Raw genomic sequence first — 15,403 nt, forward strand, 5'->3', positions numbered from 1 at the left:
CTCCCACTCCTCACAGACGCACAAAGAAACACTCACCTCTCCGGAGATGTCAGTCTGAGAGCCAGCATCAAGCCTTTGCCTGGACAGGGAGAGGTGGGATCCTGCCGAGGTGGAGCGTAGATCAGGGTCTATGAACTGGTCTGAATGGAATCGCTCCTTTAACTTCACCAGGCTCTGTGACACCATACAAATACAAAAATAAAACATATTAGCATAAAAGCCACACATATCTCCATAGACTGGCTGGACAAGTTTTAATAAATAATAACATCAAAACAATAGCTACTGTTAATTCATTATAATATAGAAATATGGTGTTATAAAGTTTCTTAGAACAACAGTTGGTTACATGTTACAAGTTCATAACATCTTAATACCAGTAACTGTCACTCTGAAAAGGACATTTATATGATTATTGAAGTATTTTTAAAATACTTACAACATTTACAAGAGATAAATGTTGGCTACACTGTACGAACACTTTTACAAAATAAACAATAGATTGCCTTTTCAGTTTTTAACCTTTCAAGCGTTATACAATGTCTACATTTTCTTTGCTTATATGAATCTTATTCAAATATTGTCGTCATTTTCACAAACTATTTCATAAAGATCGGCCACAGTACCTGCATCAGATCCTGCTTCTCTTTCTCTCCAGAGCTGATAGCTTTCCGAATGGATTTGAGCTCACTCACAATGGCTTTCACTTCCTTCAGCTCGTACCCGCTCTGGCCTCCATCAATTTTTTGGTCAATTCTAAAAGAAGACAAAGTTGTGAAATACTGCCAGTTCTGGCTACCTGGTCATAGTTTAAGATTTTAGTACGGTCTATGAGGAATGTGCATGTTCTGAGACATACAAAGTCATTGTGATGTCATTCAGTTTTATAAATCAAGATTATAGTCATTGATTCAGACCTCCGACTGTGCTGGTACCTCATGGGTGTAACTTCACAGACTATTAAATCACTTAAATCAATTTCGGATGTAATTATCAATTTAAAAATAAAACAGTCTGGTTTGTTTTCCCTCTCGGCAAAGGAAAAGTAAACTAGAATCGTTCTTTAAAACTCCAATTTTAAAATAACTTTGCTCACAGAAACAGTGATTTTTTTATGTGTTTATTTTTCAGTCAGCTTTACTGTTTATTGTGTGGTCTGCCGAGATAAAAAAAAGAAAAAAAAAAACATTCAGCTAAGCTATCTTTTGTTTATAATAATAATAATAATAATAATAATAATAATAATAACAATAATAATAATAATAATAAACATACAGTGTAGTACACATACATACTTTAAATAATACCTGTATTTCATAACAAAGTTTCCCTTTGAAGTCACTCAGTTTTTTATTATAAAAAGGTTCTAAAAAGACTGAATGAATGTCTAACAAACACCCATTGTTTGCCTGTGGTGAAGTTGACAACCTTTCAAACATACTGTGGATTTTTATCAAATTTGCTTGAAAGTAAGCAAGCTGATTTAAAACAATACTTCATTGTTGAATTCATATAATAAAAACAGCCTGCTTGGCTAACCTTTAATCCAAGCATAACCATGTGAGCATTATTACTTCAGTCCCAGTGCTTCGATGCCTTTACTGAAGTCTGAACGATAACAGAAACTTCAGCGGGCAGTTTGTGTTAAAAACATGCCCTTTCAAAACTACATTATTTTTGGTTGGCATGTATTGCTTTAGGTGAATATTACAACTACATTTTTTTTTTTTTTTTTTTTTTTTTTTTTTAATTAATGTAGTAGTGCAAGTCCTCAGCGAATGGAATGATCACCTGAGACAGTTTTCTGCATAGCCTGAGATGAATAATAAAAACATTATTTTTTATGTATTTACAAGGCTTGACATTTAATATTGCTTGCACAAATACAAGGTTATTAATTACATTAAGAAAGGTCTCAAGTATTTTTTAGGTTTACTCCAGGCCAAACCTCCACTAAAATATATATTTTTTAATTTAATAACCATATCTGATATGGAAAGGGAACATTTGCACTGCAGAACAATCCCTCTCAATTTATGGAAGCTACAGACCACGCAATAAATTATTACATGTACTGGTCAACAAAACTACATTTAACATGATCCATTAATTAAAGAATATAACAGATGTTTTAACTAGTGTCAAACGAACCTGTAACCTACATATTTTAGCAGCTCTCTGTTAATGCATCACTGTTTATTGTTCTTGTTTGTCTAAAGTAGGTAACCACAGATTAATTTTGTTAACAATCCAAACAGAAAGGCACCAAAAGAAGTTATTCACCACCCAATCACACTTACTGTTGTAAGGTTTCATAGCCTTGTTCTTTGTACAGAAGTTCTTGCTTCATTTGTGAAAGTTCTCTCTTCAGCTTATTTACCTGTTAAAAAGAAATGACGCAAGTACATTTCTTTAAAATACAGCACAATGTTAAGGAAAATTGAGGCATTAATAACACTGGTATTGCCAAACATCATGTGGGACAAAAAAACCTTTCCAAAAATCCTAACCAAAAAAACACTGGGTTTACTTTAAAAGCTGAGGGGATAGGAAGGTCAACTTCACTTGCTCTTACTCTGGGTTGAGCAAACCCGATCTGTGTTACTATTCATTATTTTACAAGGCTGGTTTGCTGAGAAGAAAGCTCATTCTTAGAGACATCCTGTCCACAAAAGGAAAAACAAAAATACAACAAGGAAATCGTGATTTAAACAAAAAAAATATCCCTGCTGGTGGAATCTGTCTGAAACCCCCGCTGACCGAATTCAATATTGAATTGATCTGGAAACCAGTTAATACAGATTACAGATGCCACTGATTCACACAGGATTCTGCAAAATGTATCTTTTATTGTTTATTTAAATAAGACACACCTCAGTGGTTTTGATAAACCTTTTGTGTGAAGGTTCTAAAAGGTTTTTAGCTCAATAATATTATAGGCATTTTCAAACTAGTACACTCTTAATTTATCAAGGTGAACTTACTCTGACTTTTGTAGTTGATATTTCTGCTTTTAGAATGTCAGGGTCATATTTTGTACTTGAAGAAGATCCTGAGAATACTGCAAAATAAAAGCAACACAACAAAAGAAATAACACAGTTAATCACCATTATCATTATCACCCCAGAGTTTCATTTACCGGAGACCGGCGATTATTTGAGACTGGCATTTATATCAGATCTCTAGCTTCACATGCTTCATGCGGTCATTGAGAAGCCGCTAACACACAACCTTGTAGCAACATCGTAACTCAATTTAAACATTCCAGCAACTTTGTTAAAAGGTTGTGTGTCAGTGGGAACTAAGTAACAGTTTTGTTTTAAAACAAAATTGCATTGTATTGTACACCCTCAAGTATAAAGCAAAAGTATTATTACAGTCTTTTTATATGCACTGGTTAACAAGGATACGGTATGCAAAACGTTGGAAAATGAACAAGCAGAAGTACAAATTTGTATTTAAAAACAGAATTAGATCTACCATTGTATAACAACAACTAAATCCACTAAAAGACAGCCCTGTAGATATCAGGACACAGGCATGTAGGCTACGCTTACATCACAATAATAATAATAATAATAATAATAATAATAATAATAATAATAATAATAATAATAATAACAACTTCTAAAATGTTTTTAAAAATAAACAATAAAAGCAATAAGTATCATTATCAAAAAATAATTTATTGTTTAATCTCAAACTTGTAGATTGTTAAAGAGGTTTGTATCTGGCCTACTTTCAGCACACTTAAAATTATCAAAACTTTTAATAACTGCATTAATCAAATATGCATTACATGTAGGCTTACCTTAAATTACATTTTCTATTATTGTTATTTATTAATCCTGAGAGTCACTATCATCACTGTCACTTATTAGCAGTTAATTGCGCTCAAAATCCTCCTCATCTTCAATGGACAGAGACCTGGCGTTTAACAGAGACCCGGCGTTTCTTTATAATATTTGCCAGCAGACCCGGCGCGTATTGGAGACAGGCGATTATTTGAGACCTGGCAAGACAAGCGTTGAATTGACAACAGAACTGACAGAAGGCACAGGTGTCGTTGTCCATCCATCAACAGTCCAAAGCACCTTGACCATTGTTTCATAGTCCAATTTCTGTGTTCTTGTGCATATTTTAGCCTTGTTCCCATTTCTTAACAGAGGTATTCTTACTGCAACACATCCTTAAGTCCTGATTTCAAGAGTGACCTTCGTACTGTTGATTTGATGGACAACAACACCTGTGCCTTCTGCCAGTTCTGTTGTCAATTCAACGCTTGTCTTCTTTCTATTCCTTAAGGATATTATCTTAAAGTATTGCTTATCCTTGTTAGACAGCTTTTTGGGTCTTCCAGTCCTGGGTTTGTCAATCACAGATGACGTTTCTCTGTACTTGTTAATTATGCTTCTGATACCACACCTTGAAAATGAAGTGATGCAAGCTATTTCACTCAATGTTTTTTCCTTCTTTGTGCAAGTCAAGGTTGTTATAATAGTATTAAACACTAGTGGAGGCTTTGAGGAAATTGTTGATGTTCATAATGCATCAGAGTAGAAAAATGCAACATGTCTAAGACTTTTGCACAGCAGTAAATATATATATATATATAAAATAAAGCAATTATTCCTGAGTTCTGTTTGGTACTCACAACTTGTCCGGGAGCTGGATTTTTCTTTGTAGGCATCGTTCAAACGCACATACTCATCTAGGGCCAGTGCCAGCCTCTGCTCCTTCACTTGGTAGAGCTCCTTCTGAGTGCTGAGGGCATCCTGCGCCACTGTCAAGTATTCCTTCAACATCCGCTCCTGCTCCTTCCGCCACTGCTTCCGGGGATCCTCCAGCTGGGTCGTCCCTGAAATCAAACAGGAATTCAAGAGCAACTCACAACACACAACTCTATTATTCTGTACATATGGTTTCTTTAGTAATCATCCCAGCAAGGTACTGCAAGCGCAGTAGAGCTTACTACATGGTAGAAGGACTTGCCCTGAGCGACAAGTAAGGAGTCGTTTAAAAAAAATCATAATGTATATTAGTAATAAACATCCCAACCTAGGCTTTTAATTAAAGCCATCAGTATCAAAGTCTATTCCCATGATCTACATTCCCTGTATGTATGACATACAGATAGATGGATGGACATAAAAACTTTCCTCGTTATAAACAATACACACCTGTATTATGATACAATATATTATATAAAGCAAGTATAACAGTTCCCTAATACACAGTGAATCAGTACGCCCTTATGTGTGATAGTTACAGCTGTCATTTATCAAAACATCTCAAGAAATCTCTGAAATATATGTATGACATTCAGTGCATATGCAACAGTATTGCTGTTGTTGGGGAGATCCACACAATGAAAAGTCGTGATTGGGTCACTGGTATGTGCAAAGTTTATTTAAAGTTGTCAAACAAAAATGGAAAGCTTTAGCTTCAATACACAAAAAAGAACAATTGCAAAGAAAACACACACAACTTGACCTATAGCTGTTAATGTACTGAACTTATGTGTTGTATGTATTGCATGGGTGTGTTTTAGAACTTAAAACTACTGGAATGTCAGCATCTGCCTTTCTTTTTTTTTTATATAAATTTAGTCGTTGCCAATTATTTTTATTATTTTCTCCCAATTTGGAATCAGCAATTATTTTATTATGCTCATCTCACTGTTACCACCCCTGCGCTGACTCGGGAGGGCGAAGACGAACACACGCTGTCCTCCGAAGCGTGTGCCGTCAGCCGACTGCTTTTTTTCACACTGCGGACTCAACATGCAGCCAACCAAGAGCCACAGTGTCGGAGGACAACGCAGCTCTCGGGCAGCTTACAGGCAAGCCCGCAGGTGCCCGGCCAGACTACAGGGGTCGCTGGTGCGCGGTGAGCCGAGGACCCCCTGGCCGACCTAACCCTCCCTCCCCCCGGGTGGCGCTCGGCCAATTGAGCGCCACCCCCTGGGAGCTCCCGTCCTTGGTCGGCAAAGGAATAGCCTGGGCTCGAACTCGCAACGTCCAGACTATAGGGCACATCCTGCACTCCACGTGGAGCGCCGTTACTGGATGCACCACTCGGGAGCCCCCTGCATCTGCCTTTCTGACACTTGAAACAAGATGTGTATGTATGTATGTATGTATGTATGTATGTATGTATGTATGTATGTATGTATGTATGTATATATATATATATATATATATATATATATATATATATATATATATATATATATATATATATATCAGTCTATATATATTTTTAAAATCTCCAACATATTTCAAAAGATGCCATAGATGTTTTCCTCATTCAGTCATTAATCTAAAAATGTCAGAATAGCTGTCAGGCTAGGTTTTAAAGGCTTAGTTCCATTGCTGGTATTAGTTTAGGAATGTGGCTTGCATGCTTTACTGAGTTTGCCCTGTCATTTGTTTCACTCAACAATTGTTTAAAAATAGTTGTTTTTTCTCCCCTTTGTTACCTAAGCCACACTTAAAACTAAAATCCAAACTTAATTTTGGCCAAACAGACATTGGCCCAAACCCTTAAAAGCCACTCTACATACCTATGTACAGCATGTACATAGTCTGCTATGAGGAACAACCAGCTTTCTCTGAGGAGGGTTTTTCTTCATCTCACTCAGATCATTATTTCCATAAAAAAACGATAAAATGCATCTACCTCCTGCAATTTGCAGCCCAATTTAGTTATATTACATATGTTATTGCATTAACAAGCACTTCAGGAAAATCATGTTACTTGAGTGGAAATGCACAATTATCAATTGCCCAAATTAGGCTGTCATTAAGCTATTTATAAATTGGTCTAATGCCACTGGTAAGAATTACGGAGTATCAAATTGCCATGGTGGTCATATCCTTTCAGCAGTATTTTCTACAATCATAACATTTAAAATGTACCCATCAGTTGTTCCTTGTAGTATTTTCAGACAGGGAGAATTTCCTTCCTTGGGCAAACAATTTTAATTTAGCACACCATGCATTACGCATTTTACTTGCAATTTGGGAGGTTCTGTACACGTATGTTTTTGGAATTGTTGGGGACAGGTTTTTAATGGAAACAAGATTGTCTTTCCGCAGACCACTATTTAAGTTGCCTTTACAGACAGACAGACAGACAAGACACTAAGACCTGGTTTCCATCTGCCACTGGGATTTTTAAATTGAAACAGTTTGATTCCATTGGCAGCAGAGTGATAGCATCGTGATTTGAACTTGAACGGATCTGGTTTGATAACAAAATGTGCTTCTTGTGAAAAATTCTTCTATGACACATGACTTCTGGAACTTGGCTGCTCCTAAATAAACCTGCTCATGCGCTTTTTCTACTTTGAATGAAAAATGAATATTAGGATAAAAAAAATAAAAAATGCCTCAAAGCAGCCAGGAAAGGAGGTACATGAGCCGACAATTAACAAGAGAATGAACAACCCATTTGTGTAACACAAGAAGGGAGTTTTATACAACAGATTGCAGTAAAAAAAGAAGAAAATAAACAGAGGACTAAGAATTATACTATCAGACGGTTGGTTGAATTAATTTAAATCGATTACACAAAACGCACTACATAGAACCAATCTTTAACCTTTGGAGACTGGATTGCAGACTGAACCAATGGGAGCCCCTGTTTGATACTGGAATGAGTTTACAGAGTGGTTTCAGAAGCAAATGTGGCACTCTTTTTAATAATTTTGTGAATTATTTAAAATGCAGTACTATCACACACCGATTTCAAGATGCAATCCATTTCAATACAGAACCTTATTTTGCAACCTTTTCTTTATTACTACAGTAAGTGGAGTCACAGTAATTCAGAATACTGTTATTGTATATCCATTGTACAAACATTGTCGTTAGCCATACAGTATCTGTTGACAAGTCAATACCAAGGAACATCTAAAGATCTCCTTATTAGACAATATACTGTACACTACTTTAGGGGTCCTGCAACGTGCCCCCCCCCCCCCCTTTCATAGAGAGGAAACCCCACCCCTCCACTTTCTTGAAACAATGCAATGAAAAAAGCAGGCACCAACATTTAAACAGGAGGTGACCAAAGTAGACATCAGTCCTCCCAGGAAATTCCTGGAGATCAACTGAAGCAGCCAAACTCCAATGCAATCACCAAGAAATACAGTAATGAAGTGTCAGGTATACTATAGCTGATGGAATTGAGGCTGTGCTCTGCAAATGGAACCTTGTTTTTCTGGCACAGCAAACAGCCTGTTGCTTTTCGAACCTGGAGGCCAGTGTTTAGTCCAACATTCAGATAAATACATAATATATATGATATTGTCAGTTATCATAAGAGCCTTTACTTGAATTTAAAACCTATTCTTGTACGTACGTCAACAGATAGTTCAAATTACATTACATTTTTTCTTCAAGGCAATACATCCTTTTCGCACAATAAAAACATTAATTTTGTGTCTTGTGGGAAAAGAAACAAAAATAATTTGTCTAAACTGTGAGAAACACACACTTTGTGTTTCAAATATGATGTCTGTTCTTTTAGGTCACTGTAGTACATCAGAAATCGCATTAACCAAACAACCAGCCGGTGGTATAAGACTTTTAACTGAACTATTTATCCAAGGTTTGTTATTTACTGTGGGATCAATTTTGACTTCTACTTTCAACACTTCAGACCTCAAAGAAATAGGAAATATAACTTGAAACAGAAAACTATAGGAACATTTATATATGGTAAAATGGCGGGCAGTCAAGGCTGATCAGCAGCAGGAATAGCAAACCCAGAGGCGGTAACTGCAGTTCAGCACATTCTCACACTTTTATTAATTACAAAACAAACAAAACATGGGAACAAAACAAAAGGCTTAAAAAAAACAAACAACAACAACAACCCAAGCACAGCTATCTCAGCGCTTAAAATGACCTGTTCTTTCATAAGAACATAAGAAAGTTTACAAACGAGAGGAGGCCATTCGGCCCATCTTGCTCATTTGGTTATTGGTCCCAGAATCTTATCAAGCAGCTTCTTGAAGGATCCCAGGGTGTCAGCTTCAACAACATTACTGGGGAGTTGGTTCCAGACCCTCACAATTCTATGTGTAAAAAAGTGCCTCCTATTTTCTGTTCTGAATACCCCTTTATCTAATCTCCATTTGGTGACTCCTGGTCCTTGTTTCTTTTTTCAGGTCGAAAAAGTCCTGTGTTGACATTGTCAATACCTTTTAGAATTTTGAATGCTTGAATCAGATCGCTGCGTAGTCTTCTTTGTTCAAGACTGAATAGATTCAATTCTGTTAACCTGTCTGCATATGACATGCCTTTTAAACCCGGGATAATTCTGGTCGCTCTTCTTTGCACTCTTTCTACAGCAGCAACATCCTTTTTGTAACAAGGTGACCAGAACTTTCCTTCTCTCTCCTACACTGTTCAGGCTTAGCAAAACCTTCACTGAACCATCTCCTTCTCTCTAAACAAAGGTTCTGGCTCCTCTTTTATACCATGTGGCTAGACTTAATTGATCACTAATTATTCAATTAAGCCCCAGCCACATTCTGCACATGGATTTGGCAGAGATGGGATTTTTTAATCCCTGCCAAATTTAAATTAAAAAACATTTAAAACTTTATTTACAAAAAACTGATCACACAGAACAAACACGCTATTCACACGTACAGGTCCACTGCCCTGCCACAATACGAAAGTTATCCTAGGGTAATCCTTCTGTGAAGTTACTTACTTAGTGCTGAACAAGTTAATAATCTACTACAGTAAATAAACAGCAGCAGCAGACCTACAGTAAATACTGCAGACCTACAGTAAATACTGCAACACATTAATCTTGTGGGTCAGTTTTTACATCCACCACTGTTCAGAGCATAAAAAGAGACACCATTGTGGTAATAGTTGTAAATACTGTACGTACATCGTAAATCAGTTTCCAAATATGAAAAAAAAAGTTCTCTAAAGGCAGCAATGCTTTTTTTCTGCTTTCAACAGTACTGTTAAGTCATTTTAAACATGCACTTAGTGCCCATAACTGAATTTCCCCTGATTATTACTTATATTATTATGGCAGAAAGCACAACATATCCTTTGCCAATAGCTACACTGATCTATATAAAAAGAAAGGCAATATGTAGGCACTGACATTTTCAAAAAGAAGAAAAAAAAATCTGTCATGGAGTGTCTGAAAAACAAGGGACTATTTTTAAAGTCACTAGAAAAGGGGTTCAGTCTGAAAACAAATCACACAGGTTCAAGAAAAATGCCAGGCCCTCCACATTCCAGTCAGGTGGATTATAACAACCACTCTACTATGGCTGTTTGGCATATCACACTTGACCTGCTTTTGAATCTTCTAAGAGGCAGATTGCCTCCTGGCAATTCTAACAAAATGAATTCTTTCAGAACAATATACCAAACCAACCTCAAAAAAGAAAAACAAACTTCAAGTGACATTCAAAGATGGGTGAATACGTCAGGGCAAACTCACAGTGACCATGGAAAAGGCCTTTGTAGCCGTCTTCACCTGCCATTCCATCGACAAGAAAACTTTAATTAGCTTTTGCACACTGCGCTTACAGCTCACTAATACAATTTCCGAATCTGTCAGAATGTATGTCTAATTTTATTAACAAGGATCTTTTTAGTACTAAACAGCATGGTATGGGTGTGAAATACCAGATTTATCTTACAAAATTCTTGTTTCCTTGTTATTAAGATTCACATTACAACATTTTCTGTTTCAGTGATAATGCAGACCAACATTCTACACTGCCCAAGGGACAGTCCTTTTTGAGGATGTAAATAAACCACGATGTGATGACTAAAACATAAAATGACACACAATTTATCTAAAATCAATTTCACATCTACTGTATACAAAGTGTCTCTACAGTGTAAAATGTATAAGAAATTCAAGTTGACTAACATTTTAGCTAGTGACTGCAGCAGTTTACAAAACCTTCTCATGTACATAAAATGACCAAGTTAGAATAAAGGGACCATCTGTTACCTTCCAAAGGGGTCAAGTTATACACAAAAATGATCAGCCCTGTAATGTAAAAGAGGCTAATACCTTGTTTCCATGCACCACTCAACCAAGGCTGAAAACCCTGCTGCCCCTGATACTGCGTTTCCATGTTAATTGAGCTGACTCACATTGGCTGCCAAGCCAAGCTGCCCCTGATTTTTTTTTAACCCTTTCCCAAAGTGGGAAGGGTGGAAGTACGTTATAACACTGACCAAGCAAGTGACTAGTGAGTGTAAACATGTAATCCACATCCGCGGTGAGCAGGAAACAGAAAACTTTAGCGAGCAAGCAGCAAACGATTATGGCAGTGCTTTTATATTCTTGTGTAGTCTTTTTTTTTTTTTTTTTTTTAGTAACAAAAAGCTCCAAATAATTGTTAGGACTGTTGGAAGCAAAGCAATAGTGTACATCCCTGTGTTTATTGGTGGATTGGTGGTCAATCTGTGCTCATGGAAACGAGATACAAGTTAAACAACTATGATGAGTTTCCTGAAGGTCCATCTTCATTTACAGTAAGAAAACAAAGATGTTATGAAGTAATGTGTGGTATGAATTACTGAACCCCATGACTGGATGTAATAAGGTTAGATTTAAAATCAGAATCAACTTAACTTAACATGTCCTTATGAAGGCAGCAGATACTCGAAACACAGGACTAAGAAGTATATTGTTATAGGTAATATCATACTTCACATGTGTTAAAGTTTTGATTTGGGAACAATGAGATCTCAGGTAATAGCAGCTGCCTTTGGACAAACCACCTCTCACATCACGTTACCCTGTGCTGTACTGTGCCTGCCCTTTTAGAAAATTGGAAACAACATGCTTTGTATTTGTAAAGTACAACATAATAGTATATGATACTTAATATGAACACTTACTGTTAGTGTGGTCCATGTAGTAGATGCCAATTTGAGGATCGTAAGCAGCCTCCCATCCCCACGGGAGTTCATCTCCCACACAGTCTGCAAACGACAAGGGTTTTGTTAACCTGGAGAGAGAAAACAGACAGTAAACAAACGTTAACATAAACACAACTTAATGCAGCTTACAGCTCCACAACATCCTCTGGCACACGGCACTCTGTACACCAACGAGCTGACCAACAGTAATTTATAAAGACAGATTTGCACAGGACTAAAAATCACCACATAAACAGGTGGATTCGGAAAGTTTACCGACATTGGTGAAATTTGGTCCCGTGAGAACCATCCATTTCTTTTTATCTAAGATAATTCTCAGAGGTCCTCTGATTTTTTATTTTTTTACATGAAATCAGGACCAATCTGTAAAATGTCAAATTCAAGCGTCCTGTGTCTTTTTACTCCTGTGCGAATCGACCATGTTAGTGTTATGTTAGAATTGATAAAAGCATTTCCGGGATATTTGCCTCAAAGCAATACCAGCCTTTAAAATAAACCATCATATAACATATAAATTGGTGGATCTGTCCTAAGATTCTACAATTCAATAAAATGCTAAGATTGGGCATAACTGCGATTGGGCATATCTAGCCTTTGGAAAAGAAAGTGCAGTGAAATGAAAAGGCGCTCAGTTGATATGCTACATTCTTCCTCCATCTTGCACAAGTTATTTACACCCTGTTCATGGTTTACAAATCATGCACAAAAGTACCTTCTCCGGCTACAAAATCTACCGACTTTCCTTGATGAAAACAAATCCACGTCTGGGAGGTTACTAGACAGCTCTTTTGAACAACTCTGAGGACACCTGATTTTTAGCCCTGTGCGAATAATAATTAAGTCAACTCACAAAAACTGGACAACACCTGTAATGGAAATGTATTGAGGGAAATAATAAAACTGTGTATGTACCAACTATAAAGACCTTATGTCAAAACATAGGTCAAAGCAATTTGGCAGTGAATGGGTTACTTTGTACTGGACAACCCTGATAGTGTCATTTAAGTAAGAACAAATCAAAGATTACATCTGTGTGGTCATTAAGATAACAGCTCATAGTGTACTGTCACTATGTAGCTGAACAACTTCAAGTAAGTAAGTTTATTTATTTATATAGCGCCTTTCATACAACAGTATCTCAAAGTCAATGCAAACAAAAAATTACAATAAAATGAATTAAAACAATTAAAACAAAACATGAACATGAAAAAGTTACAGTAAAATAAATGCTATTCTAAAAAAGTGAGTTTTTAATCTTGATTTTAAAATATTAAGTGATTCTGCATCTCTAATGTCAGATATTAGTTTATTCCCTAACCGGTGAGCATTGTAACTAAAAGCTATTTCTCCTTTCCCTTTTGACTTAATCATTGGGAGGGACAGAAGACCAGAATCAGCCAATCTTAAAGCACGTCTCGGTACAAATAGGGACAAAAGCTATTTTAGATAATCAGGTGCCAGGCGATGAAGGGTTTTGTAAGTCAAAAGTTGGACCATATAATCAACTCTATATCTTACTGGAAGCCAGTGTAGAGAAGCAAGCACGGGAGTCAGGTGGTCATTTAGTGTTTTTTACTAAGCACCCGCGCCACTGCATTTTGAACAAGCTGTAACTGTGAAAAGACATGGTCTGGTAATCCAGCAAAAAGAGCATTGCAGTAACAGTCTAGATGGGACAAAAGCATGAAGTAGCTTCTCAGAATCCAGAAATGAAAGACAAGACCTAATCTTAGCAATATTTCGTAGATGATAAAATGACACGTTGGTGACATTATGGATATGAGCCTCAAAACATAAATCTGAATCAAATATGAATCCCAAATTTCTAGCCTCTGATTTTGGGTTTGAATTTAAATTACTCAACTCTGTTTTTAGAGAATTGGCCAATTCCAGTTGTTGTCGAGAACCCAAAATCAAGATTTCTGTCATCTGAATTTAACTGCAAAAAATATTGAGCCATCCAGATTTTTACATCATTCAGACACTGAATTAAATCAGAGACCGCAGAAATATCTCCAGGTTTCACAGAAACATAAAGCTGTGTGTCACTCATCAGCATAGCTGTGAAACATTTTGCTACCCATGGTCACATGACCTTAATATGGCAGCCATATTAGGTCAGGCGTCAATGTTATGGTCACCACCAACACATTAAGTATGCAGGGTTTGATTTGAAAATATTAAGTCACTAACTCAAATGGTTTATGAGAGATGCAGCATTGACAGTGTGGCGGAGTCAGCTTTTCAAAAAAACAGGCACAGATAAGATTTCTTAGAAGACAAATGATCAAACTAGACATAGAGAATCGCAAATTATGTTTACCGAGTATAAAGACAATATCTCGAAGCCTTAGGCCTCGACCACCGCAATTATTCAGTTGAGTAAATGTTAACATTAACATTGAGAAAGAAAACAAACCCCCTCCCCATGGCAACCAATCTTCCACACTGTAATAAGCACATTAGGCTTGGAGCAACCAAAAAATAACAGTTTGAGAAATAAAAAGTATTTCAGCAGAATAAATAATCTGTTAACAGTTGGCAGGGCAGACGCGGCCCCCGGGCTGCCAGTTGCCCATTACTGATACTGTATATGATGCATACAGCTTATAAAAACACAATACCCATGTGAGAATGTTCATTGTTTGTAACAGACTTGTTTGTTCAGCCATCTGGAAATCAACAGTGCACAGTGTTCTCTCTAGGAATAAGACAGAGCATGATATGTTTTTGTTAGGAGGGCACTACACATTGGGATTAGGGGTTTACACATCAAGACATTTATTGCTACCCTATGGCCTTGTAGAGCACTGCATAAGGTACATTATTTCACTCAAAACACAAAGACATGGACATTTGTATCAGTTATATCTAATAATTTCCTACAGATCAGAGTTGTTATGCAGTTTAAAATGTAGACCAGCGACAATAACATATTTCTAAATATATCTTAAGATTAAAGTAGGCTGACAAAGAAAATGGCAAGACAGGGGTGTGGGGAGAAGAAAAGGGCAGGGCACAGTGCCCTTCAATTAAGAAAAGAAAAATCTTTGCACCTGAATAACTGCTAAAGACATTCATTACAGCTGTGATTGTCGGCAAATTTTCTTAAAAAAATAAGCACATCTAAAAAGTACCAGGGGGATGATACTTGATACAGTAATTACAGTACTACCATTTGTGTACTCTGATATATTGTGAGTCTTGAGACTGCAAAATATTTTTTTCCTTTGGATGAAGATCAATTCACTTAATTTTAAATTATACTGTATAATTAACATGGTCATGCCTCGGGCAACTAAACAATAGTATACAACTTAGTATGATAGTTACTGACAAATATTTAGCATTTGTGTGAAAGGACAGCATATGTATAAAAATAAAATTCAAGACAGTAAATCTATGTAATTATATCATCTGACCCCCATCACCGTAGTCATCATCATTAGTTAGA

The 15,403-nt window shown here is 36.6% G+C and overlaps 1 protein-coding gene across 1 annotated transcript in view; it reads right to left on the reverse strand.

Annotated features, from left to right (window-relative positions):
• LOC117421548 (protein WWC2-like) overlaps window positions 1-15,403 on the reverse strand; it is a 69,906-nt gene that overhangs the window by 34,252 nt on the left and 20,251 nt on the right. The window contains exons 2-7 of the mRNA XM_034036071.3: window positions 11,908-12,017; window positions 4,656-4,859; window positions 2,985-3,061; window positions 2,301-2,380; window positions 627-756; window positions 37-174 (exon numbers count right to left, since the gene is read on the reverse strand). Of these exons, the coding sequence (XP_033891962.3) occupies window positions 37-174; window positions 627-756; window positions 2,301-2,380; window positions 2,985-3,061; window positions 4,656-4,859; window positions 11,908-12,017 (739 nt within the window). The remainder of the gene's footprint in view (window positions 1-36; window positions 175-626; window positions 757-2,300; window positions 2,381-2,984; window positions 3,062-4,655; window positions 4,860-11,907; window positions 12,018-15,403) is intronic.

The sequence above is a fragment of the Acipenser ruthenus genome, chromosome 1 (genome assembly GCF_902713425.1).
Source record: "Acipenser ruthenus chromosome 1, fAciRut3.2 maternal haplotype, whole genome shotgun sequence".
NCBI lineage: Eukaryota > Metazoa > Chordata > Actinopteri > Acipenseriformes > Acipenseridae > Acipenser > Acipenser ruthenus.